General features: G+C 36.6%; 1 protein-coding gene across 7 annotated transcripts in view; it reads left to right on the top strand.

The window, feature by feature from the left end:
• TANC2 (tetratricopeptide repeat, ankyrin repeat and coiled-coil containing 2) overlaps nt 1-27,402 on the top strand; it is a 478,761-nt gene that overhangs the window by 176,542 nt on the left and 274,817 nt on the right. For 4 of the 7 annotated variants that reach the window (XM_008012175.3, XM_037993756.2, XM_037993755.2 and 1 more), the window contains one exon: nt 13,286-13,396. The exons of the other annotated variants lie outside the window; for them this stretch is intronic. In XM_008012175.3, coding sequence (XP_008010366.2) covers nt 13,286-13,396 — 111 coding nt within the window. The remainder of the gene's footprint in view (nt 1-13,285; nt 13,397-27,402) is intronic. 7 annotated transcript variants of the gene reach the window in all.

Here is a 27,402-nt window from a genome sequence, read left to right as displayed (position 1 = left end):
TGCCTTCCCACCGGAAACAACTGTTTTCAGATATTGAATAACTGACAGCATGGTAATGTGATCCCTGAGAGAAAGGGCATGGGTTGAGAGTGACAAGAACTCAGTGGATCCTGCTTTCTGACAAAAGGTATTCTGACTGTGGAGAACTCTAGCAGAGAATGACAGTCTTACTGAATCTTAGAGATTGAGGCGGCAAGGGCAACCAGAAGTTACAGAGTACCCAAGAACAGGGAGCTAATCCGAGACAACTACAGAACTCTGCAGAAGGGTCCTTTTGCATCTTTAATACCGAGTTGCAGAGATGTGCAATGAGACTCCACGAGGCTAGAGAAAGAATAAATACCAGGGAGTTTTGAACTGAACAATTCCTAGAGCCCAAACAGGAATGGGAAATTTTTTATTTTTTATTCTTTCTCATTCTGACTGGAAAGATCTTATTAAAAACCTGGAGCATTCAGTAGGGATCCAAGTAAGAGCACACAGTAGTAAGGCTAAACTAGCCTCAGAGTAAAAAGTTACTCCAACCTGCCTAAATAGAGCTTAAAAACAAGTTTAGAAGGACAAACTGATCCACAGTTGACTTACCTGCTTTGGAGGACCAGGAACCAGCTACTTGGTCTGACTGTTAAAAGTTAGGAATAAAGAGGATGTTGATTTCTTTTGTGATGTATCCTTCAAATATCCCTCAATGTGAAAGAGCCAATACACAGCTAAAGTGTCTTTTCTTTTCAAATGTGTTTCCCTTGTAATTCATCTTTGTTCTCAGTGTATTTTGTTGGGTATCTTTTATAGAAAAGAATCCAGTCATTAAAGCAAGAAATTAAATGATTACAGTCATTGTAATGAAGATAGTTTATATAATCTGTTTGTTTCATGAAAGCCTCTCTGTGTCTCTCAGGTGACAAAGATTTGTTTTATCCATGAGCACTTTTTAAGACTCACTTTGTATAGTAAAACTCTTATTTGTAATGTCTGTCTTTGCTTTGATTCTCTATACTACTCAATTAACAAATAATCATTAACCAGCTATCATATGCCAGATACTATTCCAGGCATTGTAATATAAAGCATTGTATTTGATGAAAAAGTTGGGAAATAAACACGTAAATTTAGGTCTATCTTAGGTCCTGATGATGTATATCCAGCCCATTTGAAAGAAAGAGGGCTAAATTTAATACAGGGTCTGCTGCTTTATTAGCTCTGCATCTCATTTTTATGAATGCCCAAGGTATTATATAGAGTATGGCAAAGAATACTATGTTTTTATAAAACCTATTCCCCCCTTTTCCTGGGCATATAGGTAAACTGCATATAACTGCATATCCCAGCTTTCCTTGCACTTAAGTGTGTCTGTCATATGACTGAGCTTGAATGATGTATGATTGGAAACAGTGTGTTCCAGTTCCAGACATTTCGCAAAGTTCAGAAACTTTACATGTGCAATTCGTCCCTTCCCTTTCCCACCCCCTGCATCTCTGGATGCAGAGAATCCAACAAAGAACTCTGGGGCTGTAAGATACTGTTGGAACTACATTATAGAAAGAAGCTTCCTACCGAATACGCATATTGAATGAGAAATCTGTTGTATTAGGCTACTGAGATAAAGTTGTTTGTTTCAGCTCTTGGCCTACCCTGACTAATACAAGTAGAAAACATGATTATACTATAACTATAGTGATATATCTATGTGAGAGGACCATAATTTTTCTAAATACATAGGCTGAAATTGAGCTTGAGAAACTTCAGTCTTTCTCAAACAATTCATTAAGATGAAAACATTGCTTTCTTCCTTTTGCATCTAGTGCTAGCTCTTGTTCTGCTTGGACTGTTGTTGGGAGGGCTACTTTAGGCTGTGTCCTTGCGTATCCTGTCCCTCCTTGTTAATCTGTATTCTTCTTCTTTCCTCTGAAATGAAATACGTCTCTTCACCATCTTACCTATCTTTCCCTTTCTCTTTCTTAATGATCAGAGACATATTTTTAAAAGATTTTTCTTTCTGTGCCAGGTTTGGTCATGATAAAATCCTTCATGTATTTTGAAGTGTGGTAACACAATTTAGAAACTTTGAGTGAGAACCCACTCTAAAGCTTTCAAGAATTACCTCATGATTTACTCTCACTTTAATACAGTAACTACAGCTTTTCTGTATTGACATACCACACTTGTCTAAGTTAGGAAGCTGCATTGTAACCATGGACGTAGGTTCTTCACAGATTACACGTGTGTACCACACACAGATTCAGTCTGTGCTTCCTGTCTTCACTTTTGACCTCTGACTATGCCATCCGTGGAATTAAAGGCTGTTAAAAGTATAGAGAACTGGATTGGCCCTTCGGGAAAGATGGCAAAAAAATTTTAAGAGGAAACTGCTCTGATTATCTATCTCATCAAATGACTAGATTGCTCATATGATTATAAGTCTGTTCATATGAGAAGTCTTTTTTTAACTTATTATTTTCTCTGTTTATACTTGCTATCTCCCAATTCTCTTATTATCTAACCAGTATTCCAGTCATGACTCTAATAGATTGTTATTGTTAATCTGAAAATATTTTGCCACTTCTGTCCTTCATACTGAACACCAACTTAAATACAGTTGCCTAAATGTTTTGCTCACAACTCAACACAAACTAGATAGAAAATGGAGAATTAAGTCAAGTTGCTCTATTGAAATAGAGTTTGGCTGGGTGCAGTGGCTCACTGCTGTATTCCCAGCACTTTGGGAGGCAGAAGTGGGCAGTTGCTTGAGCTCAGGAATTCCAGACCATCCTGGCCAACATGACAAAACCTCATCTCTACTAAAAATACAAAAAAATTAGTCAGGCATGGTGGCACAGGCCTGTAGTCCCGCTACTTGTTTGATCCTGGGAGGTGAAGGTTGCAGTGAGCCAAAATCGCACCACTGCATTCTAGCCTAGGTGACAGAGCCAGACTGTGTACGATGAAATAGAGTTTGGCCACTGGGCGTGGTGGTTCATGCCTATAATCCTAGCGCTTTGGGAGGCTGAGGAGGATTGCTTGAAGCAAGAAGTTTGAGATCAGCCTGGGAAACATAGTGAGACCCTGTCTCTACAAAATATTTTTTTAAATTGCGTGGTGGCATGCGCCTGTAACGCCAGATACTCAGAAGGCAGAGAGAGGAGGATCACTTGATCCCAGAAGATCAAGGCTGCAGCGAGCTGTGATCATACCACTGCACTTCAACCAGGGTGACAGAGCAAGACCCTGTCTCAAGAGAGAAAGAAATACATGTGGTACCTGCACTGTTTCTTAATTTCATTCATTTGGTATAGGATTTCCATGATTTTTGCCCCACCTGGTTATAACTACTCTTTGTTTAACCTGCTGTTTTCTTGGAATTTCATGCTTTTGCTTAATTTACTTTGAAAGAAACTTTATATTACTAGTCAAACTAGAAAATCAATATCATGAACATAACTAGAAGATTAACTAGAACATTAGTCTGGCTACTTAAGCCTTCAAATGATTCTGAAGCTCAGCTCTCTTTGTTAAAAAGGAGGATTAGCTGATACTAGCTGCACATTAAAATTTTCTTCTTGACCTATTCAGAAGGATTGACAGATAATTGAAAAGAGTAACTTTGTAGTAATTTCATTAGTTGGAATAGGCTAGACTATATTGCCATAATAAACCATCTTTAAAATGGCAGCAGATTCATACAACAAATGTTGATTTCTAATTCACCCAGCAAACGTTGGCAACTCTCCAGGGCAGCTGTCCTTTATTGCTGCTTCAGTCTTGTAGTTTCACTATCTCAACATGAGACTTTCATCGTGATTTTTCTGTCAGAGGAAGAGACATATTGTAGAATCATACAGGGACTGTCACTTCTGTTTTCATTTCATTGGCCCAAACTAGTCTTTTCTAAACTGTACTACAGCTGGTAATTGTAGTCACCCCTCTGCCTAGAAGGGAATGGAGACCAGGATATTGGTGGGCACTAGTAATGCCCACTGTGCTATGTAATTCAGTGCTATTTACTGCCTTTTTTTTTTTTTTTTTTTTTTTTTTTTTGAGACGGAGTCTTGCTCTGTCGCCCGGGCTGGAGTGCAGTGGCCGGATCTCAGCTCACTGCAAGCTCCGCCTCCCGGGTTTACGCCATTCTCCTGCCTCAGCCTCCCGAGTAGCGGGGACTACAGGCGCCCGCCACCTCGCCCGGCTAGTTTTTTGTGTTTTTAGTAGAGACGGGGTTTCACCGTGTTAGCCAGGATGGTCTCGATCTCCTGACCTCGTGATCCGCCCGTCTCGGCCTCCCAAAGTGCTGGGATTACAGGCTTGAGCCACCGCGCCCGGCCTTTACTGCCATTTTTATGGATGATTTTAAATCATCTTTTACATCCTAAAATCAGTCCCATACCTTCAGGAACAGTTTTTTGTTTTCGAGACAGAGTCTCGCTTTGTTGCCCAGGCTGAGTGCAGAGGCACCATCTTGGCTCATTGCATCCTCTGCTTCCCAGGTTCTAGCAATTCTCCTGCCTCAGCCTTCCAAGAAGTTGGGACTGCAGGCTCATGCGATCACACCTGGCTAATTTTTGTATTTTTAGTAGAGATGGGGTTTCACCATGTTGGCCAGTCTGGTCTCGAACTCCTGACCTCGACTGATTCACCTGCCTTGGCCTCCCAAAGTGCTGGGATTACAGGCGCAAGCCACCATGCCCGCCCAGGAACAGTATTATAAATGAAATAATATAATATTTGAAATCAAAATATCAGGATATGTATCTGTAATCTACCACTTAATTACTGTGATCTTAGACAAGAGATCTTGTGATTCTGTTTTCCCATCTGCAAAACAGCATTAATGTATTTTACATAGAAAAATTACAAAGGTGGAATGAGCTTAGGTAAAAATTTAAATAAAAGTATAAAATAGAATGGGCGCGGTGGCTCATGCCTGCAATCCCAGCACTTTGGGAGGCCAGTGTGTGCGGATCACTCGAGGTCAGGAGTTTGAGACCAGCCTGGCCAACATGCCAAAACCCATTTCTACTGGAAAAAAAAAAGCACACATACACACACACACACACAAATTAGCCAGGCATGGTGGTGCACAGCTGTAATCCCAGCTACTCCAGAGGCTGAGGCAGGAGAATTGCATGAACCCAGAAGGTGGAGGCTGCAGTGAGCCGAGACTGTGCCACTGCACTCCAGCCTGGGTGACAGAGCGAGACTCTGTCTCAAGAAAAAAAAAAAAAGTATAAAATAAACTGTTACACAAATGATGTTATTTTGTTTGTTGTTACATAGCTTTTTTTGAAAGTGAGGTAGTTGTTTTTAGCGCTGTGTACCTCACATTAGAATTGAGCTCTAGCAAGATGTTTTGCATCACTAAAAAAATAGGCCATCTATAGGACCCAACAGAATGATCCCATTTCATTCGTCTTTCTAAAACAAAATTTAGGGATGTTTTCTCTATCATTGAAATACTCATCTGAAAAAAAATGTTACATTTAATTCTGCCTTGAGTGCCAAAGAAGATCAGAGCAAAATTAAAAGTTTGTATAAAGCTCTTTAAGAAAACTATCATCTATAGATGTAATATTGGAAGAAGTTCTTGAACTTTTTTACTTGATAAACATTAAAATGGTATCATTAATTTTTAAAACAAGGCAAAGTGTGATAATATTTATTTTAATTGATTGAACTAAGAACAAACTAAATTCATAAGCCAGACATCACTACAGATTTCTTAAACACTATTGGTATAAAGTCTAGCCACATATATCTGAAGTAACTTGATTTTCTAAGTCACTTGCTCCTGTCGCAACTTGTTTCTTAATTTTCTGGTAGAGTTTGTAAAGGAGTGGTACTGTTTCTTCTTGAGGTTGATAGGATTCACCAGTGGTGACAACTGAGACTGGGCTTTTTTGTGGCAAGATGTTTAATTACTAATTCGGTTTATTTACTTGTTATAAATCTACTCAGATTTTTCCATGTCCTAATGAATGAGTTTTGATCATTTGTGTCTTTCTGTGAATTTGCCCGTTTCATCTAAGTTATCAGATTTGTTGGCTTAAAGTTGTTATTAATATGCTCTTATAGTCCTTTACATTTCTGCAGAGTCAATAGTGATGGCCCCATTTTTATTCCTAATTTGATAGTTCATGTCTTTGCTGTTTCTCTTTGTCAGTCTAGAGTAAGTTTTTTCTATTTTCTTTATCATTTCAAAGAATTAAATTCTAGTTTCATCATTTTCCTCTGAAAAGCAAATAAGTTTATTTGCTATTTCATTGATTTCTGCTTTGATCTTTATGGTTTTGTTTTTTTGCCTGATTTGGGGTTCAATGTGTTCTTTTCCAAATTTTTAAAGACTTAAGCTGTGAGCATGTTTTTCTCCAGTTACTTTTCAACTGTAGTAACCATAAAATTCTTCATGAAACTTTAAAAGAAGATAAATTAGTGAAATTAATAGATCTTCTGAAACCAGTTTCCTAAAATCACCTTATAATTCCAATTTTTAATAGAAAATTAACATTTATTAAACTCTGATGAGTTGGGAGGCATCTGCAATACATTTTTCTCTTTAAATTGTGTAGCCTATGTTTTGTACCATTTTCATGGCACTTGGCTTTCTCCTGTTTGTATCATAGCTGTTCTTCTCCTCTCTTACCCCATCATTAAGTTCCTTTAGGCTGACCACTGTCTTAATTATGTTTGAATCCCCTGAAGCATTTCTTACTGCTCTGTGCACATGGTAGGACACAGTAGCATTCATTGAATTGAAGGGAAGAGCTCATGTTTTATGGAATTGGTTTAGAAATAGTTACATGCAGGTTTCTAACAAAATAATTTTCATTTCAACTATCATTCTTTGTATGTGAAAATTTCATGTAGCGCCCAATTTGCATTTTCTTTACATAGTTAACTTTCTCCCTCAAAAAACAGGAAATATGAATTATCATTTTTTTCCTCTTCGCCATTTTTCACTTTTATCTACCCTATGCCAAAATGTCAAATTCTATTGGTTTTTCCTTCTCTCTCTTTTTTTTTTGTGCTTTATTTTATTTTTATTTATTGTTTTTGACACCCCTCCCCCCACATTTTGCAGGAAATGAATAACGGGGAAAATCTCCTTGCATTTCCCCTTTCTTCAAGATGTTACTTATGTCACCATTGAAGCACATTCATGAGAAATAGTTAATCAGCACATTAGATAGGGTAGAAGGATGCCCTTCCCACCTATTTCCAGATTTTAAACCTAACAGAGATCTGGGGTTAATAAGAAGGAAATAAAGAATGACACAAACACTATCTCTCCTTCTACCCTTCTTTCCCACTCCCACTGCAGAAAATTCATGGTATTCAAAGATTTATTTTCTAGTAAATGTTTAGGAACTAAAGTGTTATAAGATTCTGCATAAGAAAGCTTTGTTAAAATGTTTTAAAATATAATTTTCTCTTTCCAGATAAATTTCTCAATGTTTCTCTCTACTTCTTTACAAGTCTGTAGTTCAAATCTTTTCTTTCTATGTTGCTTCAAAGAGTTTTACAGTTTTAGCTCTTATTTTTAAGTATTTGATCCATTTTGAGTTAATTTTTATATGATTTAAGATAAGGATCTAACCTTACTCTTTTGCATATTCAGTTTCCTCAAAACCATTTGTTGAAAAGACTGTCCTTTTCTTACTAAATGGTATTAATACCCTTGTCGAAAATTATTGATGATACAGTTTATTTCTGGCCAGCCTTTTCTATTCTATTGGTCTGTATGTCTGTCTGTATGCCAGTACCATACTGTTTAGACTACTATAGCTTTGTATTAAGTTTTGAAATCAAAAAGTATGAGAAATCCAAGTTTATTATTTTTTTCAAGATTGTTTTGACTATTTAGGTTCCCTTGAGATTTCACATGAATTTTAAGATGGATGTTTCTATTTCTGGAAAAAAAAAAAAAAAGTCATTGAAAGTCGTTGCGATTTTGGTAGGGATTGCATTAAATCTATAGATCACTTGGTTGGTATACCATCTTAATATTGTCCCCCAGTCCATGAAGAATGGATGCCTTTTCATTTATTTGTACCTTCTTTCATTTCTTTCAGCAATGTTTTATAGTTTTCAGTGCACAAGTCTTTTGCTTCCTTGGTTAAGTTTATGTCTACATATTTTATTTTTTTGTTGTTGCTATTTTAAATTGAACTATCTCCTTAGGTTTTTTTTTTCTCAGATTGTTCATTGTTAGTGTATAGAAATACAGCTAATTTTTGTGAGTTGATTATGTATCCTGCAATTTTACCGAATTTGTTTATTAGTTCCAGCAGGTATTTTTCTGGAGTCTTTAGGGTTTTCTACATATAAGTTGTCTTCTGCAAACAGATAATTTTACTTCTTCCTTTCTACTTTGGATGCCTTGTATTTCTTTTTCTTACCTACACAAAAATTTTTATTTTCCTACCACATTGGACAATTAATGTTTATTAAGTTATCTGTAGGTTAACTTTACTAAATGTACTTTATAATCTCAGATCCAACTTTGTGAAAATACTTTCTTGATACTTTTATTGTTCTGCCTATCTGTATATTTATCTTTCATTTTATATTTTCTTGATCTTTGCTTTCATTTGGTCTGCCTCTATACTGTTCTCTCAGTATATTCTTATCTGAGTCTTCTGCCAGTTTCCTCCTAAAAAATCCCTTCTGCTATGAAACCTTTACTAAAGACATATACCTCAGTAATTATTTAAAATTCTTTTTTTAATGGCCTTATATTTGTTTGAACTAGATATGCTTCAACATTATCTATAGCATTCCAGTATACAGAGGAACCTCAATAGGTGGATTTTCTCTTTCACCATTAGCATTCCTGTGTGATGAATCTGATTGCTCTTATCCTCCCTCAACCACTTGCCTCCCAAGTGATCATGGGAAGAATTAGTGAGTATAGATAGTATTGTTATTACTTCAAAATAGACCCATATGGTTAATACTTTATAACTTAGGACTCTTTAAAAAACAGCAACAGAAACATCAACAACACAAGAGTTAAACTGGTAAAAGAATGACTGAAAAGAAATTCTAATAGCCAGGCGTGGGTGGCTCATACCTGTAATCCCAGCACTTTGGGATCCTGAGGTGGGCAAATCTTTTGAGCCCAAGGAGTTTCAGACCAGCCTGGGCAACATGGCAAAACCCTGTCTCTACCAAAAAAATAAATAAAAACGAAAATTACCCAAGCATGGTAGCACATGCCTGTGGTCCCAGCTACTTGGAAGGCTGAGGTGGGAGAATCCCTTGAGCCTGGGAGGAGGAGGTTGCACGTTGCAGTGACCTGAGATCACACCACTGCACTTTAGCCTGGGCGACAGAGCCAGATCCTGTCTCACAAAAAAAAAAAAAAAAAAGAAATTCTAACTTTACCACACATGTTGATACTATCACAGATGAGGCCTTGATTTGTATTTCATTACAACTTTTTTCTTAAGAAAATTCTCTTAATGAGCAGCTTGCATGTGGTGGTTGTAGATTCTCTAATCCAGTGTTCACAAACTTCAGTGTGCCGTACGATCACCTGCAGGGCTTGCTGAATACAGATTGCTGGGCCCCCACCTTCCAGAGTGTCTGATTCAGCTTATCTGGGGTGGGGCCTGATCATTTGCATTTCTGACAGATTCCCAGGTAATATTATACTGCTGGTCCAGGCACCACATTTTGTGAACCCGTGGTCTGAAGCATACTGTTTAACTTCCATTCTGTATCACATATTTATTGTTGTCTAACTTAGACCATTTTGATTTGGATACTCTGCTAAGGCATAACATATTGTATTTTCTTCAACATGATTCCCTTCTCAATTAAAAAGTAATTGGTGATATCACTGTTCTCATCCCCTTAGACATCTTTGTTTTACTACCCCCATGCCTCAACATATATTCACGGTTCAGACTCCAAATCATGCTGAATCTGTGGTGACAATGATGACAACAGCAAAAACAAATAATAACAGCTAATTTTTTAGAGCATTTATTCTGGGCTAGGTACTGTTTTGAGGATTTTATTTGACTTAATATCCTCACAAATTGTCTTTGATGTTATTAGCCCAAAATAACTGATGAAAGGAAACAGACACAGAAAGGTTCTTACAGCTAGGAAAAAAAATGAATGAAATGGGAATCTGATGTAAGCTTTCTGGTTTCAGAGCCCTTACCCTTAATTCCTGCACTCTCAAACTCCTCACTAATGTGCTGCCATGTTATGCTGCCTCTGTAGTATGTCTGAAACTACTTTCTTACTTTATTTTCTGTAGCCATAGCCCTCACTAGTCCATGTATTAATAAACTTAATAGGTGAGCTGTATCACTGTATCCAAGCACTGTGCTTAAATACTTATACATGTTTGGAATTAGTTAAGCCTCATAACAATACTATGACTTTATTAGGAAACTGAGACTTGGTAAGGCTAAACAACTTGCCCAATTTCTTACTATTAATATATGCTAGAATCAAGACCTAGATTTTTCAGATCACTGTACTTAACCTCTAAGCTGATATGCGTTCATGCGCTCAACCTCTGCCAGATTCTGTAACTCAAGTCGTTGAGGGCATAAGAGTCGATGTTCCCAGTGTCAGTTCCAATCACTTCTTTGTGCAGTAGTTTCTGTTATCTCTTACATCACAATAAAATGCGAAGTTTGGGCTTTAGATTATTCCTACCCATCTCATCTCAACCACTTTCTTTCTTCTTTTTAACTATCAGAGAAAGCCTTTTAATGTGGAATTCTCTTACTCATATGAATCATCTTATGTACCATTTTTTTACAATGAAGCAGATTGAAATTCCAGGCTTCCAGGTAAAATATTATGCCCCATCTTCCAACTTGCCCTTTTATGTTCTCCACCCAGCAATATTATGACTATTGTTCAACTTATCATATCTGTGATTGTCCCTCCTGTGTTTGACTTACAAATGACACTAGTTTTCTTTGACTTGGATGAGAACTCCATTATCATCTACCTTATAAAGTAATTTAACTTTATTATTAGACATGCACAGTAACCCATGGATGAGGGAGGAGGTGAAGAGTAGATAGAAGAAAGAATTAGATGTCTCCTGTGAGCTATAAAGATAACCTCAGTTGGAATTTCCTGAGAAGGGAAAATAAAGAAATTGGTATACTTTGAGCTTCATAGATCTAAAATAACTCTCTTTGCTGGAGAAGTGTATATTTTAGTAAGAGGCTTTATTTTTTTTCCTCTGCCAGATCTATTTAACTTCTAATTAACACCATATAGTCCATACTGTCTTCACAGTCTTCAGCTATTTCCTTTTTTCTGTATGATCTCTAGAACCCTGATCTTTTCCCTTGACTTCATATCGTTAATTCTTGTACACTCCTCATACCTCCCTTAAGTTCTCCTGCCATCCTTCAATTTTTTTCTTACATTTCTACCCTAAATTTCTGGTCTGTCTGCTAGCCCTAAATTTCATTATTTAAAAAAATGTTTTTAAGATTTTAAGATATATAGAGTCCCTTGAGCAGGGACCTGTGCTGTCTTTGTCAGAACTCAGCAGGTAAAACAGTTACTCTGATGCCATGACAATGCTTTAATAAAATTCTAGCGAAGGACTTAAGAGCTTTAAGGATTAAATTACTGTATAATCATTTTTCCTATACCAAGCAGTATTGAATAAACTGTTTCATTATTTTTAAATCTGTTGGTGAAATTATAATGAAAGAGATTCTAATACTGGCTATTAGTAGCCTGCATATATACATATAAATCACTTGAGATCTTTATTTGTAATAATGATTTTTAAAAACAGGCTCAAGTCTCACACTCATAGCAGAGGTAAGAGGTCTGCTATTCCAAAGTTTGCTTTTGACAGAACCATACTGTTAGGACTCTTAATGTTAGACCTTTGTTGCCATGGAGACAGTAACAGGCTTTATTATTATTTTTTAACATACGCTTTAAATATACATACCCTAAGGTCTAAAGTGTGACTTAGTTGTCTGTTGGTTTTGAAATTGGCACATTTTGAAAATAGTTTCTATATTCTTTTAATACTTGATTTTTATCCTTCAAAGAAAATGAAGGAGATTTCTGGCCATTGTATGACAGAGTTGTATATTACTTTTTACAGGGTCTTTTAGGAATAATGTAGAATCTCTTGTGGGTCAGTAATGGATGAGGATTTTGAAGAACATGCAGAAACTTTTGAAAAAAGTAATGTGATCTTAGACACTCGCATGTCTTGGCCACCTATGGTTATTACACTAATATATAATACAAACAAATCAATTTCAGATTCAGCTAATACTTTTGTGCCAGTGCTGTGCTAAGCACTGTCACCCTATTATAGTTTATTTAATAGAACTCAGTTTGAAAGCACCTAAGCAGTCCTCATATTTTAACTTTTAAAATAACTGATTATTCTAATGTATATCAATAGCGTTCCTGAATTTTTCATCCTAAAAATTAGTAAATAAAATGTATACATACTTTCAATAAGTAAAACTTTCAATTTATGAGTTATACTTTATTCATTACAAGAATGAATGGATTCCATGGCATGAGGTATTAATATTCTATAGGCCTCATAATTAAATTGGTAACTAAATCACATCTCTGTAGCTTCTAGTGTCAAACTAGCATGGCCTAGTTAATATTTTAGTCCACCAACAGTTTTGACTTCTTACATTAATAGCTGAGAAGTAAGGTAATTGATTTTCTTGTTAAGCTACGTAGATTAGGTCTGATGGCTTATATTTAATCCTACTTACGGTATTTATCATGACTGAGTATTAGAGTAGTTATTTCTGGATAACGAAAACCTTTTGATTACAATGATTATAAACAAAACCTTAAAACGTTGTCCTGTGCTTTCCTTAGTTAGTATCTGTATTTAATGGCAAAAGAAGCCAAGGTAAGAAAACTCTTTGCTTTATAAAGAGAGGGAAAATAACTAAAGGTAACAATCACAATCTATGCTAATAGTTTTGAGTATTAGATTTTAGCTTTTCCATTTTTCAGTGACTTTTAACAAGACCCATCTCCTCTATGAAGAATGCAATTAGTTAGTTTTTTTTTCTTCTGGCTTAAAAAATAGGGTAACCTGATCTGAGTCTGACAGAGTGTGTCGTTCATTTAAGTGCTTCCATCTGTTGCCTGCTGTTCCCCTTACTCATGACCCCTCTGTGTTTCTCTCTTTCCCTTTTTCCTTCTCTTTCCCTGTTTCTCTTTCCTTTTTCTCTCTCCTTTCCTTTCTCCTTCTTTCTCTCTTGCTCTCTCTGTCTCTTGCTCGCTCTCTCTCTCTTTTTGTTCTTAGCCCCTCTGAGGAAGGCAAAGTTTGTTGAGAGCCCACGAATTCCAGAATCCGAGCTTGGCTCACCAACCCTCACTTCAGCTCAGAAACTGGACGTGGATGCATACTGCCCTGGTAAGCATGCATGCAGTGTCTGCTTTGAAAGAGGGAGAACTGGATCGGGCCCATCCAGCAGAGCAGTATTTTGCATGTATACTACTCATAAAAACATGTTACCTCTTTTGCAACTGATTGCCTATTCTTCTTAATAGAACATAGTTTTTACTGAATGCCCTGTTTTGACTTTAATACAATAATGAGAGTAAGTATTGAAAATCATATCAAAGGTAATTTTCAAAAGAATTAAAATAATTATGGTAGATAGGTAGCTTTAGGTAAGTAGGGTTACTTTTGTGATTTGAGATACTTGAAGAAATTTTGCTGTGGCCATGTGCAAACAGGAATGTTGAAAATGTGAATAAGAATATTCATTCAACACTAGACACAAAAGTGTTGTGTGCAACACTTTTGCATACAACCTTTATGCCTAATTCCTGTTGGATTTCTGGATGGTTATAGAAAATACTTGTGATGCTGGAAACATTAAACTTGAATTAGAAAAGAAATATAGGTTTCCGAGATGGTCTCCTTTTGGATACAGATACTCACTTTTAGAAATACCTCTTGTGAATGGCCTGTAAACACATGTGGGAGTTCACTAAAACCCTTCTTGTGTGGGAGCCAAACTGAGAAAGACTCATTATCAATGCTTAGATTCTTTCAAACTTAGATAAGTTGCCTGGCAACATCCTTTACACTCTCTCTACAGTGAGTCTATAGAGCTGTGTCAGAAATGTTCACAGCTCTAGCTGAGTATACAGATTAGAGCATTAGTAGAGGACCTTGGAAGACTTGGTTTTAGGTCTTTTGTTTATTCCTGCTCATTAAAATTGATGTTAAACCACAGTGAATACAACTACTACATATTTACAGCATGAGGGGTCAGCAGAGTAAAATGATTCCTAGTTCTGGGGAGAGTATCAGTAGCTGTGATCTGAAATATCAGTATAATATACTTTCGAAGCCAGATAAGACATGGTTAAACAAAAAACAAAACAGTAGGAGGAAACTTGGGCCAAATGTCATAAAATGAGAGACGTTTCATTTTGTGAGTCAATTTTGAATATTGAAAGACCTTGGGGATTTTGCTTTCCTTCCGGGTATTGAACTGGCTTCATCCACTCTTATAGATAACCATTCTTTTCTAAATCAATCACAGTTTTGTATTAGGAACCAGCTTTTCTGTTTCTAAAAGGAACAAAATAGCTCTTTAAATGGTACTGTAGCACACGATTAGAAGAATCTTTCATGTTTTGAGGTACTGTCACGCTTCTTGGGCAATGGAATATTATACTTTGCATTTCTTCATGCAAATTTTAGTGTTATAAAGTAAGATAAGTGTGCTAATTTTCTGTCCCTTTCTTGAGTTTTAGAAGGAAAACCCTATCAGAGGCCTTTTCTTTTCCAGATTTGCAAGTCAGAATGACTGTCATGAGGGCCTAATCTTTCACTTCCTGATTGCCCATCTGACATCCTTAATCTAATCTAAAGCTAAAGTCTTATTCAGGTGATTATTTATGTATATTTTCCACAGGCGTGAATTCTTTGTTGAATTAGGATTAAACCAAACTAAAGCTCGGTTATGATTTTTAGAAATCGAGGAAGAAATTAAAACACAATATCAAAGTGCTGCTAAAAAACGTCTTTCCTTTTCTTATCTGAAACAATTTTAAAGCATGGAAACTTTATGGTGATTTGCTCTTTTCTAATCAAGTTATTAGGTGCTCTGAAAATTAGTTTCTACCAAGATAAGAATGGTAACCTGAGGGTTGAAGCTATTATCTCTACATAGTATCAAAAATTAACAATAACCAAATGAATTGATGAGTATACTCACAAAACAAACAGATTTTGCATTTTTTCATGCAAATTTTAGTACTAGAAAGTGAAATAATACTTAATTTTTGAATTTATTTCACATAGGATATACTAACACCACTGATGATATTTTATTGTACATTGATACAGAGTAATACAGTTAAGGCTACTAGTGTTCTGATACCTTCTTGTCTGCCTGCTTTACTCATTATCACCTGAAAATTTAGGAAAATACTGTGTCTCACAGAGACAACAATCACAAACTGAAAGAGCAGTGGTTTTCAAATTTTAGTTTCCCTCAGAATTACCTGGAAGATTTGTCCAAATGCAGATTGATGGGCCCCCAGAATTTCTTACTCAGTGGTCTGGAGTGGGTCAAGAATTTGCATTTCTAACAAAATCTCAGATCATGCGGAAGCTGCCGTTTGAGATTCTATGCTTTGAGAACCAATTGGGTTACAGGGCTGCTGCAGGCTGCTCACTGTACAGTCATTGTTCAGTGGTTCAGTGAACAATGCTGCGAGTCTAAAATAAGTGGTAGAATCATCTTCTACCACTGTTGATATCTGGGGAGTAACTGCCAGTGTTGTTTCTGTGTTTAAACTTAAACCTTTTGGTACCTGTATTTTAGGTTGGAAGAATAAAACTTTTGTGTCTGAGAAATGGACCTATATGTTTTTCTTGGTGTGTCTTTTTGTACCTGACATCTGTGTACCCATGTCTAACTTTTCTGTGTCGTTCTACATGTAAAAGGAAATTGTGGATCAAACCAAGCCAATTCATTGATGGTTAAGTCTGAAAGTGTAGGGGAAGCTACTCTGGAATATAGCTGTTGAGCCGAAATATTAAATTGAATGATTCATTATATAGCATTATCTTCTATAATATCTCATTAAAGTTTTAGTATTCCTCAAGTTACATTTGTTGTATGCAAAATATGTGGGAAAAATACAAGCAAACAGTATGTTTTGGTTCTGCAGCTACAACTGTGGAGATAATCGATGATGTTAAGTAAACTACCAGAATAGAGGGGATGTTCTGGGAATTGTGTGTGTTAATTGTCTCACAGTGGGGAAACTAAGATCTAGAGAATTCAAGCGATTTGTCTAGGGTCACAAGCAGGATTTATTGTTCAACTCTTGAAGGGGACACAATATAGTTCAAAAATATATTGCCCTCTAATCCTGTTACTATGTAAATTCTATGAGCATTCCTTACTGTCCTTAGATTTAAAAGCAGAAAATTCAGTTAAGTATGAGATACAGTCATATTCTATTTTTATGAAAAAGGGTAACCAACTGTTAGTGATGTCAGTAAAGCAATTTCCAAAATAGGAGAATAGATTCATCCTATATTCTATCACTTTTCTATCTAAAGTATTACTTATTAGGTGTGTGATTTGGGGCAAGTCACTTAACCTTTCTACCGGTTCTTTCATCTGTAAAAATGGAGATGATAATTTTAAATCAGTTTAATATATATAAAGCGCTTAGAAAAATGCTTGGCTTATAGTCCGTGCTCATAAATGTTAGTTGATTTTATTATTTTTGTAGTGATGATCCTAAGGTATAAGACAAGGTCTTAATCAGAAAAAATACTTAAAGGTTTAGGGTCATTTTTAATTAAATGTGTCCTATTGCATTTCAATTCTGATTTTTCTCTGATGAGTCTTACGGTCTGGAGCATGTCACTTAACTTTTGCGTGCCTCAGTCTCCTGTCACAGCAATATTATTTCTATAATTTAACAAATTATGCTTTTATATAGATACATGAATATATATTCATAGGAAAAAATTTCTAGAGGAATACACCAAACCGTACCACTGGTTGCCTAAGGAGGGGAGACTTTGAATTGTTGGAGTAGGATTGGTGTGAGATAATGTTAGTTAGCAGAGGTTATATCTGGTTGGTGGCATTACAGGTGGTTTTAATTTTCTTTCTTGGGCATCAGGCATGTATTAGTGAATAAGAGCTTATGTTCTGGAGTTAGATCTAGGTTTAATTTTTTTCTCTTCTACCTACTAGCTGTGTGACTGATAAAAATAGACCTGTATTTAAAAAAAAAAAAAAAAAAAAAAAAACTGTCATCTCATAGGATTGTTACAGAGATTAAGTGAAATAATGTATATGCCACATGCTTAGCTCAGGAAAAATAAACAAGACATTAGCACCCTTTCTGTTGCTCATCATCATCATTATACTTTTCTGCATTTTCTAAAATTTCTACAATGAACTTCTATTGAAAATTTTCAGTAATCAGATGACATTAAATGATGGTGATACTTTGTTTTTATTTTAGTTTTTTAAGTGTTTCTGTTTCACATTATAATATAAAATTTCAAGTATAGAAGTGACCTTTGACACAGATAATGGTAGGCCAAGTTGACAGTTTCATAGGACTTCTGACTACATGTGCAGGAAAGGTTAAGGGCCAAAGCCCAGACCAGTCTTGAAATAGGCAGGCTTTTATCAACACCAAATATTTTCGGAGGAATTTGAGATTAATCTTTTTATATGGATTCTTTTAAATCTCTTTAAAAACGGTAGTGTCTTTCAAAGGGACAGTGTTATTTAAGGTGACAAAAAATTAGCATATATTTAAAACTCAAAAAGAAAAAACAGTTTGATTATAGTCAGTGCATATTCATATTTGCATATATTCTGCACTTGTAAAAATTTTTTTCATTTGGATTTTTTATCTGTATTGTACATTCTATAGTATAAGTACAAGCCATTGTAAACTAAGTGTTTTATTTAAGGTGAGTAGTTCCTTGAACTGTCTTTTCCCAACTCCTGTATAGTCATTATCATTTCCATTAAAATCAAAGGAGATTTTTTTTACATTTTCTTTCTTCCATTTAAAAAATTTCTGAGAACGTTATCAAATGTTATCTTTATCCTAAATACTTAACCATGCTTCTTTGGTTTTGCTACAAACTTTGTGCTTGTATATAAAATCTTCTGTATGATTTTGCATTGTCCTGAGTACCAAGAGCCTTTTCCTCCTGTTTCATATCTTTTGTTATATTGTGTTTGTATTCTGCTTTATTGTAAATACAGTAAGTATGAAACATAATTTTTAACCTGAGTAAAATTGATGAGCTTTGGAGTCTGAGCCCTTTAAAACTATAAGTAAAAACTTGCTACATGTACATATGTTCTTTTTCCAATCACAGGTTCTCAAAACAATTGGTAACCTCCCTTGCACCAAATAAAAAGAAAGAAGAAATGCTATTGTAAAGGTTGAAATTGGTGAAAAAAAAAAAAAAAAAAAAAAGCTGTTAGAACAACAAGAGCAAAAGCTAAAAGTTGTATAGTGGATAGACTTGAAAGGAGAATGAAAAAGGAAATAATAGAACTATGGGGTTGGCCTATCAGGATATGAAGTCTAAAGTAGAGATTAGAAGACAGATGAAACAGAAATAAGTTGTGTATTAGAAGTATGAGATACTGTCTTATTACTGATTATGGAAATAAGCATAAGAACTAGAATATGAATATAAATGACTTTTCTTCCCCACACTTTCCTATCCATGTAACTTCTTTTTTTTCTCTCTCTTTAAATAGAGATGAGATCTCCCTGTGTGCTCCTGGGCTCAAGCAACCTTCCTGCCTCAGCCCCCTGAGTAGCTAGGACTACAAACTCATGCCACCACACCGGTTTAACTTTTATTGTTGTAGAGAGAGGATCTCACAATTTTGCATAGACTGGTTTCAAACTCCTGGCCTCAAGTGATTCTCCCACCCAGGCCTCCCAAAGTGCCGAGATTATAGGCGTGAGCCACCATACCCAGCTTACTTTGAACATTTTTAGTTGTTTTCCTGATCTTCAGTTTTTCATTGTTTGTGATGTGAGTTTTAATCTTCTGTAGTTAATGAAATTTTAGGGAGGGGATCAGGGGCAATTGTGTTCCTCTTTGGTGGGTCCAGTTTCTAGGTAGATGAGGGAACTTCAGAGAACAGCCTCATCCTGTGCCTTGGGAGAAGCAGAGGATTGAGACAGGAAGCGGGAGGGGAGGCCAGAAAGCCCTTGAGGCTGCTGCTTTAGTTCAGCATGTCAAGGCACCATATTTTGGGGTATTCTTTTCTGTGCCCCAGCATTTGGAAGGTTAATAATCTCATCACACTAGCTTTTAGATAACTTTTCTAAGGTGTTTTACATCATAAAATCTGAAGGCTTGGCCTCTGAATGTGGTGTTTAGATCCGTAATTTAGTCAGATATCCCAAAGGGCAATATTTTCATTAACTGTAAAACCATTTTAACTTCCAGCTTTTGAAGAAGTAAAATATTCTGGTTTAGAGTAACATGCCATTGGTTTAGAGCCAGACTGCCTGTGTTCATGTACCAGTTCTGCTGCTTACTACTTGTGTGACTTTGGGCAAATTACTTAACCATGATTTGTTAATTTCCTTATTTCCCTCTGTAAAATGGAGATGATAATATTACCTATATCACAGGAAGGTTGTAAAGATATGACACATTAAAATATGTAAAATAAAAATATAAAATATATTTATTTGTTTGTTTGTTTTTGAGACAGAGTCACACTCTGACACCCAGGCTAGAGTGCGGTGGCAGGATCTGGGCTCACTGCAGCCTCCACCTCCAGGGCTCAAGCGATCCTCCCACTTCAGCCTCCCAAAGTGATAGGATTACAGGAGTGAGCTACCACACCTGGCCTCATAATGTTTTATGTTGACTTTTTACTGCCTTTTATCTAAGGATGTTGTAGGTAAAGTTATCATATCTTTTTTTTAATGAATGCTTCACAAAGAGAATAAAATTTCATGTATACTGTAGTTATTGGGCATCTTTACATGCAGTCTATATATAAATACTAAGTTGTGTTGTGTGTATGTGTGTTTATTTTTAATGGGGTCAGTTTTTCATAGTGGTGGCTAGTTCAGCCTTGGGAACAGAGAAGCTTGAGTTCCATTCTGGCTGTGCTACTTTATTAGCTGGTGACTTTAATCTCTCTAATCTACTCTGGTTCCTTGTCTATAAAATGAAGATAGTAATATCACTCACTCCATAAGGTGTTTGTGATAGTTAAATAAGACAGTACCTGTAATTTACTTAGCACAATGCCTGGAACATCAGTTATTGCTAACAACTTATTTCTCACATGTATGTACTATTATACATTTATTTCTTGGAAAAAAAAATTGTGTTTCTTAAGCAGAACATATGTTCCTGCAGCTCAGTGTGCAGGAAGAATTCTGTGGGAGCAAAGAAGGGACAGAAAGGTACTCTTGACTTGGGTTTTGACACGCAAGAAGCTGGAATTCTGTATCTGATGTTTCCACTACCATCCTTTACCTCTAAGTCACTTAAAATCCTCTTAGTCTTTTTGTTTTTTCTTATCTAGAAGTTATAAATCATAACATTTAAATTTGTAAGACTTGCAGGACGTGTTGGTTAAATTCTATTTATTGAGTGCTCTTCAGAGTAGGTATTTGTATTAGTATCTATTGTTACATAACAAGTTATCATGAAGCTAGTAGCTTAAAACAGCATTTGTTATCTCAGTTTCTATGTGTCGAGAATCCAAATGCAGCATAGCAGGGTTCTGTGGCTCTCCCAGGTTGCAATCAAGGTGACAGCTGAGGCTGTAGTCATCTTGAAGCTCAGCTAGGGAAGGATCCTCTTTCATGTTTATACACATAGTTACTAGAAGGATTCAGACCTTCATGGGCTGTTGAACTGAGGGCCTCTATTCTTCACTGGTTTTCAGCCAAAGGCCACTCTCAGTTCCTTGCTATGTGGGCCTCTCCATAGGGCAGCTCACAACATGGCAGCTTGTTCATGAGAGCAAGCAAACAAGAGGTAGAGAGGATACCAGCAAGACAATGACAGTTTTTATAACCTAATGACAGAAGTGACATTCTATCACTTTTTGCCATATTCTCTTCATTAGAAGCAAGCCAGTAGGTCCAACTCAGACTGAAGTGGAGGGATTACAAAAGGTCATGATTACAGAAGGGGCAGGGATTATTGAGAGCCATTGAAGAAATTACGATCTTAGTTCTCTTGGTTTAAAATAAACGTAAGTGTCTAGTTTCTGTTGGAAACATGAAGTACTGTCAGGAAGTATTCTGAAGAATGTTTTCACTGTCTTTTGAAAATACTTTTAGCTCTTATTTAAAAAGTTATCCATGTTAATTATATAAAATATCAACTAAACTAAGAAAATATACATAATCCATGACCCCACTAATCAGAAAGCCATTGTTAATATTTGGGATATAGCCTAGCAATCTTTTTACATACAGTTGGCCTTCCGTATGCCCAGGTTCTGCATCCACAGGTTCAACCAACCACAGATTAAAAAATATTCACAAAAAAATAAAAAATAATATGAGAGTAAAAACTAATACAAACAATATGGTATAATAGCTATTTACATAGCATTTACTTTGCATTTCATATTGTAAGTAACCTAGAAATGATTTAAAATACATGGGAGGTTGTATGTAGGGTATATGCAAATACTACGTCATTTTATATATAAGGAACTTGAGGATCCACAGATCCTCATGGGTATGGGATTGGGGGGGGAGGTCCTGAAATCAGTCTCTTGCAGATATCAAGAAATGACTATTTTATTAGTCTGCTCAAACTACCATAACAAAATACCATAGATTGGGTGGCTTAAACAGCAAATTAATTTTCATATAGTTCTGGAGGCAAGAAGTTCAAGATCAAGTTTCTGACTGATTCAGTTTTTGGTGAGGGCATTTTTCCTGGCTTGCGGATAACTGCCTTCTCATTGTGTCCTCATGTGCTTTTCCTCTGTGCATGCATGTCAGGAGAGGGAGGGAGGATGAGAGAGCAGAGAGGTTTCTCTTATAGGGACACTAATCCTATTTGGATCAGGGCTGCACTCTTATGACCTCATTTAACATGAATTACTTTCTCCAAATACAGCCACACTGGGAATTAGGGCTTCTACAAATAAATTTGGGGGAGACACAAACATTCAGTCTGTAATATGTACATTTAAAGTAAAGGCAATAGACTGGGCACAGTGACTTATGCCTGTATTCCCATCGCTTTGGGAAGCTGAGGTAAGAGCATTGCTTGAGGCCAGAAGTTCAAGGCTAGCCTGGGCAGCATAGCGAGACCCCATCACTACACAAAATTAAAAAATAGTTTTAAAAACTTAAAATGATATTGTGTATATCATGTTTTGAAATTGACTTTTTAAAATTATATTGTATGTGTTTTTACCTTAACTATTCCATCATTTTTTCTCCTGGTAGGGCATTTCATTATATAAATGTAACATAATTTTTAAAAACCAATATACTGTTGCTGAACATTTAAATTGTTTCAATTTCTTATTGTTATAAAGGTGCTTCAGTGATCATACTAGTTGCTAAATGATTGTTCGTATCTACCGTTATTTCCTTAGAATGAATTCCTTGAAATGGAATTGATAGAAATCCAGGATTATTCAAAATCTTAAATCTTTATATTACTAGATTTCCTTCTGGTACATTTCTTCCAGAAATGTATCAAAATATATTCCTCAGAACCTTCACCAATACTACATATTTTTGATGAGCGTTGCTTTTGGCATATTTTGTGTGTGTTTGTCGCTTCACAACTCCTTCAGAAGCCTTTTCTCTCACTTTAACCCTCCGTGGTCATCCTCAAATATTTTGGCTTTTATAGTCTGTCTTATATGGAAAAGCATTGTGTATTTGATTTTGTTCACATGTTAACTGTGTCTCCTCACCCCAATGTATTATGGCTGAAAAGGATGTAGAGGAGTGGTAAGGCTTGCTGAACTAAAAAGGGTGGATAGGCTTGCCTGGGACCTGACAGTGCAGTTGAAGCCTCATTCTTTAATGAGTTTTCTCAAAATACAAAAGTTTTCTTCATAACCATTGTGAAATAAAATGTATACCAGCCTGGGCAATGTGGCAAAACCCCATTTCTACTAAAAATACAAAAAAATAGCTAGCCGTGGTGGTATGCGCCTGTAGTCCCAAATACTCAGGGGGCTGAGGTGGGAGGATCGCTTGAACCCAGGAGGTTGCAGTGAGCCGAGATCAAGCCACTGCACTCCAGCCTGGGTGACAGAGTGAGACCACATCTGAAATAAAATAGATTCCATATACTCCGAACAGTTTTGTGTTTTTCCATTTCTTGCAGTCACTTTCTTCCCTCTGCGTTGCTAAATCTAGTACTTGTTACCAGTTCTCATTTTATTTAACTTACCTGCAACACTTAACACAGTTATTCACTCCCTCTTCCCCAAAGCACTTACTCTGTGACCTCCAAGTTATCACATTATTCTTGTTTTATTCCTAATTCTCTGGCCTCATTTTCATAGTCTATTTTGCTGCTTCCTTTTCTTCTCCCACTTCCAAAAGTTGGAATACTCCAAGGCCAGAACCATAGATATCTTCTCCATGCTCACTTTGTTGGTATTCTCATTCAGGCCCACATCTTTTAAGGACATGTATATATTGATGACTCTGCTGCCATCACCAGATTTACTTTGATGGCCTCTAAGACCCTGCTCAAGTGTACATCCACCGATTAGTAGGTACCCATGCTGTCCCCATTGTTAAATATTTTTAATACTAGCCCTATCCTGTTCTGTTGCCTTTTTTAAGATCTTTGCTAAAATGTCATCTTTTCATTGAGACTTTCGATTGACACTATTAAAATTGCAACCTGGAGGTTACTGACAATCTTGACAAGCCACTTTGGTAGAATCATGATGGCAGAAATTTGATTGCAGGCTGGGCACGGTGGCTCACACTTATAATTGCAGCACTTTGGGAGACCAAGACGGGAGGATCATTTGAGGCCAGGAGTTGGAGACCAGTGTGGGCAATATAGCAAGACCTCCAACTCTACAAAATAAAAATAAAAACCCAGACTTCGTGGCATGTGCCTGTAGTTCCAGCTACTTGGAAGGCTGAGGCAGGAGGATCACTTGCACCCAGAGTTTGAGGCTGCAGTGAAGTATGTCACTGCACTACAGCCTAGGTGACAGAATGAGACCCTGTCTAAAAAAAAAAAAAAAAAAAAAAATTGAGGGTTTAAAGGTGAGTGGGAAAGAGGAATTGTATTCTGTAATGAAAGGGAACAGAGCAGTAGGGAAGTAGCTGTAGGAGACTATGAGACAAGCAAGGATTTTCTAAACTAGAATAAATTTCGGTTTATTTTAAATAAATAAATTAGAGTGCTGTGCTGTGGTAGAGAGGGGAAATTGATGCAGAAGAAAGGCAAGAAATGCTGAAATAATGCACTTGAGTAGATGACAAATGAGATAAAAAGTAACAGTGAAGGAATTGACTGTGGAAAGGAGTGAACTAACTAGAAAAAAGACTACCTTATGGAAACAGATGCAGGTAAGTAGGTAGATATGGTGACGTGAGCTGGTAGAAAACCTCTTCTGTTTGATTTTATTTTCTAAATTAAATTAAATGGAGAATGATGTAACCAGCTGAAAGTGAGGATGAGGAAAGAAATGTTGAGGTTTGAAGACAGAGAAGAAGGCATGGAATTGTGTTCTGAGAGTAAATGGATTAGGGAAATGTAGTAGGATTGCTGGGCAGTGCTAATGTCCCACTTAACATTAGTGGTCATTAATTTAACGAGGGACTTCTTAGCAAACATGTTTAACTGTACTGGAACTCTATACTGGAGATACACATTAGGTGAAGAATTGGACCTTAACCAGAATTGGGGTTTGGCCAGATTGGAATGATAAGATTAAAGAGGATCAAGGGAGTTGAGGGTATTTGCAAAGGAGTGATTATGGTGATGACTGTGAAATCTAAGCCAAGCAGGAGAGGAAAAGAGAACATGAGGGGTGAAGGACAGTGAACTTGTGCAAATTCAAGTGGGTTTTAGGTACCAATAAGATCAAAGAAATGAGCTAGAAATATCAAGTGGTTGTCAGAGGCATTTAAGATTAAGTTTATGGACAGTTTGTAGTCATTAGTAATGACAGTGTTAAGAGTATAACTGTGGGAGTGGGTGACTGAAAGAGGACCGGGGAATGAGATCACTGGAGGGGAGGAGGTCAACAAACTGAGGCCAGATGATCATCTGTTGGAGTAGAAAAAATATTATTGTAATAGTGTTGGAGAGTATGAGAGTAAACCAATAGCTATAATCTTCAAAGAATGAGTGGTCTGACCTAAAGTCTCGAGAAACTACAAGAAGGAAGGGCAGTGATTGGTACAGTTTGATAACGTAGGATTTTAAGCTGGAGTATTAGGGAAGAAAGTAGCTTACTATGTACTATTATACATCTCTAATCTTTACCACTACCTTTTATCCTGATGTTTTCCTTCTTTGAAAGGAAATATTTAATAATTGTTTAATATTTCATATTTGTTGAGGACTATAATAGTAGGCATTGGTCTGAATACAAGGAACGCAGTGATGAAAAAGCTGAACAGAATCCTGTGTTCATAGACCTTGTAGTTTAGCATAGCTCATTTAGCACAAACCAAATCTCAGTTCCCTGGATCTTAGTTTAGGAAATCCTATTCTAAGGATATCTATCTTAAATCAGTAAACATAGTCCAAGATAGTAACTGGGTATAGTAATTTTCTGTAATGTATATCATACATGTTTGTTTTTTAGCATAAATACATTTGGCTGTTTAAAGACTGGGTACATATTGATGAGAGGAATAATATTATACTTCGAAAATTTTTTAAATAGTAGTAGTAGAGAAAGATACAGTACAAATGGGTGGTAAGTTACTTTTGTTCTCTGTTCTTCCTCTCTGTATGATCAAGAAAAACAAATCAGTACTGGGAGATAAAGCAGCAAATCTTAGCTGCAGCATCAGCAGCTCTTTTTTTTTTTTAAGAGACGGGATCTCGCTCTGTTGGTCAGGCTGGAGTATAGTGGTGTGATCATAGCTCACTGCAGCCTTGACCTCCTGGGCTCAAGCAGCCCTCCCACCTCAGCCTCCCAAAATACAGGGATTACAGGTGTGAGCCACCATGCCTAACCAGCATCAAAATCTTAATATGGCACCATGAGAGATTTTTCTAAACCCGGACCTCATGAAAGTGGCATGAAGTATATTACATAGTTATTTTTAGTGAATATACTTTTATGTAAAAGCCAAAACACATCACAGTAAATATAAAGGAAACTGAAGCTATAATTGCATTAATTATGAGTTTTAAGTGAAGCAATGAATGTATTAGGGTTCTCTGGAGAAACAGAACCAATAGGTTATAGATAAAGATATATAGAAAGAAATTTTTTGAAGGATTGTCTCAGGCAATTATGAAGGCCATAAAGTTCCAAGAACTGCTACCTGCAACCTGGAGGCCCAGGAAAGCCAGTGGTATAATTCCAGTCCAAAACCAAAGGCTTGAGAACCATGGTGTAAGTCTCAGTCTGAATTCAGAGGCCTGAGAACCAGGAGCACCCGTGTCTAAGAGCAACAGAAGATGGATATCACAGCTCAAGCAGAGAAAGCAAATTCACCCTTCCTCTACTTTTTTCTTTTATTCAGACCCTCAGCAGATTGGACAATGTCCATTCACAGTGGTGAAGATGATCTGCCAACTTGGTCTACCAACTTAAATGCTAATCTCTTCTAGAAACACCCTCACTCACACAACCAAAAATATTGTTTTACTGGCTCTGTGGGCATCCCTTAGCCCAGTCAGGTTGACAAATAAAATTAACCTTCAGAATGCACTGTCTGGCCAGGTGCAATGGCTCGCACTTGTAATTCCAACACTTTGAGAGGCTGAGGTGGGAGAATCGCTTGAGGCGAGGAGTTTTGAGTCCGACCTAGGCAACATACCAAGACCCCCATCTGTACAAAGAGAAAAACAAAAATTAGCCGGGCATGGTGGCTGTAGTCTGAGCTGTTTGGGAGGCTGAGGCAGGAGGAATACTTGAACCCAGGAGTTTGGGGCTGCAGTGAGCTATGATAGCATCACTGCACTCCAGCCTGGACAACAGAGTGAGACCCTGTTTAAAAAAAAGAAAGAAACGTACTTGACAAAGTTCCAGTTTATGCCCAAATAGCTTTCAAATTGGAGATATCTGGTTTAGTGTGTCTTCTGTATATTTCTGTATATTTGATATGTGCCATTCCATGGCGTGGAAGCATGAAATTGTTCATTCTTGTCTTTCAATGGAAAAGTTCCATAGTGCTACTGATATTCTAGCCTTTTGATTTTAAAAACTTCCC

This window comes from Chlorocebus sabaeus, chromosome 16 (genome assembly GCF_047675955.1).
Source record: "Chlorocebus sabaeus isolate Y175 chromosome 16, mChlSab1.0.hap1, whole genome shotgun sequence".
Classification (NCBI taxonomy): domain Eukaryota; kingdom Metazoa; phylum Chordata; class Mammalia; order Primates; family Cercopithecidae; genus Chlorocebus; species Chlorocebus sabaeus.
This window is presented reverse-complemented; position numbering and strand designations above follow the sequence as displayed.